The sequence below is a fragment of the Sceloporus undulatus genome, chromosome 6 (assembly GCF_019175285.1).
Source record: "Sceloporus undulatus isolate JIND9_A2432 ecotype Alabama chromosome 6, SceUnd_v1.1, whole genome shotgun sequence".
In the NCBI taxonomy this organism is placed as follows: Eukaryota; Metazoa; Chordata; class Lepidosauria; order Squamata; family Phrynosomatidae; genus Sceloporus; species Sceloporus undulatus.
Genome location: NC_056527.1, coordinates 61,173,659 through 61,174,665, shown reverse-complemented (window position 1 = coordinate 61,174,665; position 1,007 = coordinate 61,173,659). Strand labels below are relative to the sequence as shown.

Genomic DNA, 1,007 nt, shown 5'->3' with positions numbered 1-1,007 from the left:
TTAATAGGGGGAAAAGATCTGGAGGGCCATTCTTATCCCCCTTTATGTACAGATATCCTATACATATTTGTAACAAATATAATAAAAATATGTATTTATAAACTCTGTGTAATTCTGTAGTGCTGTGTGTGTATGTGCTTTTCAAGTCACTTGTCAACTTAATTGTGAAGTCATGAACTTCATGGAGTCTTCTTAGGTCAGGAATACTCAAGAGGTGGTTTTGGCAGTTCCTTCTTTTCAAATAAATGGTTGTTGTTGTTGTTGTTTGTTGTGCACCTTCAAGTAATTTCTGACTCATGGCAATGCTAAGGCAACCCTTTCATGGGGTTTTCTTGGCAAGGTTTGTTCAGAGAGGGTTTGCCATTGCCTTTCTCTGGGGCCCACAACAAACTACCATTCCCAGAAGGCCATAGCTTGGAGCCCTGCCCTTTAAAGCGCTATCAACGCGCATTATTCCTCCACAGAACAGTTGTTCTTTCTCGAAAACAAGGCCTCTTGGCCTGACATTTCCCCTCGGGAATGTCTCGGACTAAAAGGCGCGAGTGTGAGGGAGGAGGAGGGCGAGGCCTAGCCTCTTCTTCGGAGGAAGGGCCCGCCTCGGCCTCGCCTAGCAGCGAGGCCGAGGGAGGAGCGAGGCCCAGCGGAGGCTGGGTCCCAGGGCGCTCCAGGCCGGAGTGTGCCGCCCTCATGTCCTCAGGCAGCGGCCTCAAGCGCTCCAGGCGAGAGAGGAGGGAACCCCTGCCCAGCAGCAGCAGCAGCAGTAGCCATGGCCCCGAGAGGAAAGAGCCCAGGAGGAGGAGGAAGGAGGAGGAGGAGAGGCAGCAGCGCGGAGGAGTGGAGCAGATCCAACAGATCCAGCACTTGGAGTCCTTGTAAGGCTCTCTCACACCGGTTGTGGTTGTTGTTGTTGTGGTGGTGTGCCATAGGGAATCATTCATTGGAGAATGCCTGCCCCATAGGGAACCATTGGGGAGCACTTGCCCATAGGGAACCATTGGGGAACACTT

The 1,007-nt window shown here is 51.8% G+C and overlaps 1 protein-coding gene across 1 annotated transcript in view; it reads left to right on the top strand.

Annotated features, from left to right (window-relative positions):
• Window positions 1-518: 518 nt before the first annotated feature.
• LOC121934151 (retinitis pigmentosa 9 protein homolog) overlaps window positions 519-1,007 on the top strand; it is a 9,933-nt gene continuing 9,444 nt past the window's right edge. The window contains exon 1 of the mRNA XM_042474284.1: window positions 519-872. Within this exon, the coding sequence (XP_042330218.1) occupies window positions 520-872 (353 nt within the window). The 5' untranslated portion in view covers window position 519. The remainder of the gene's footprint in view (window positions 873-1,007) is intronic.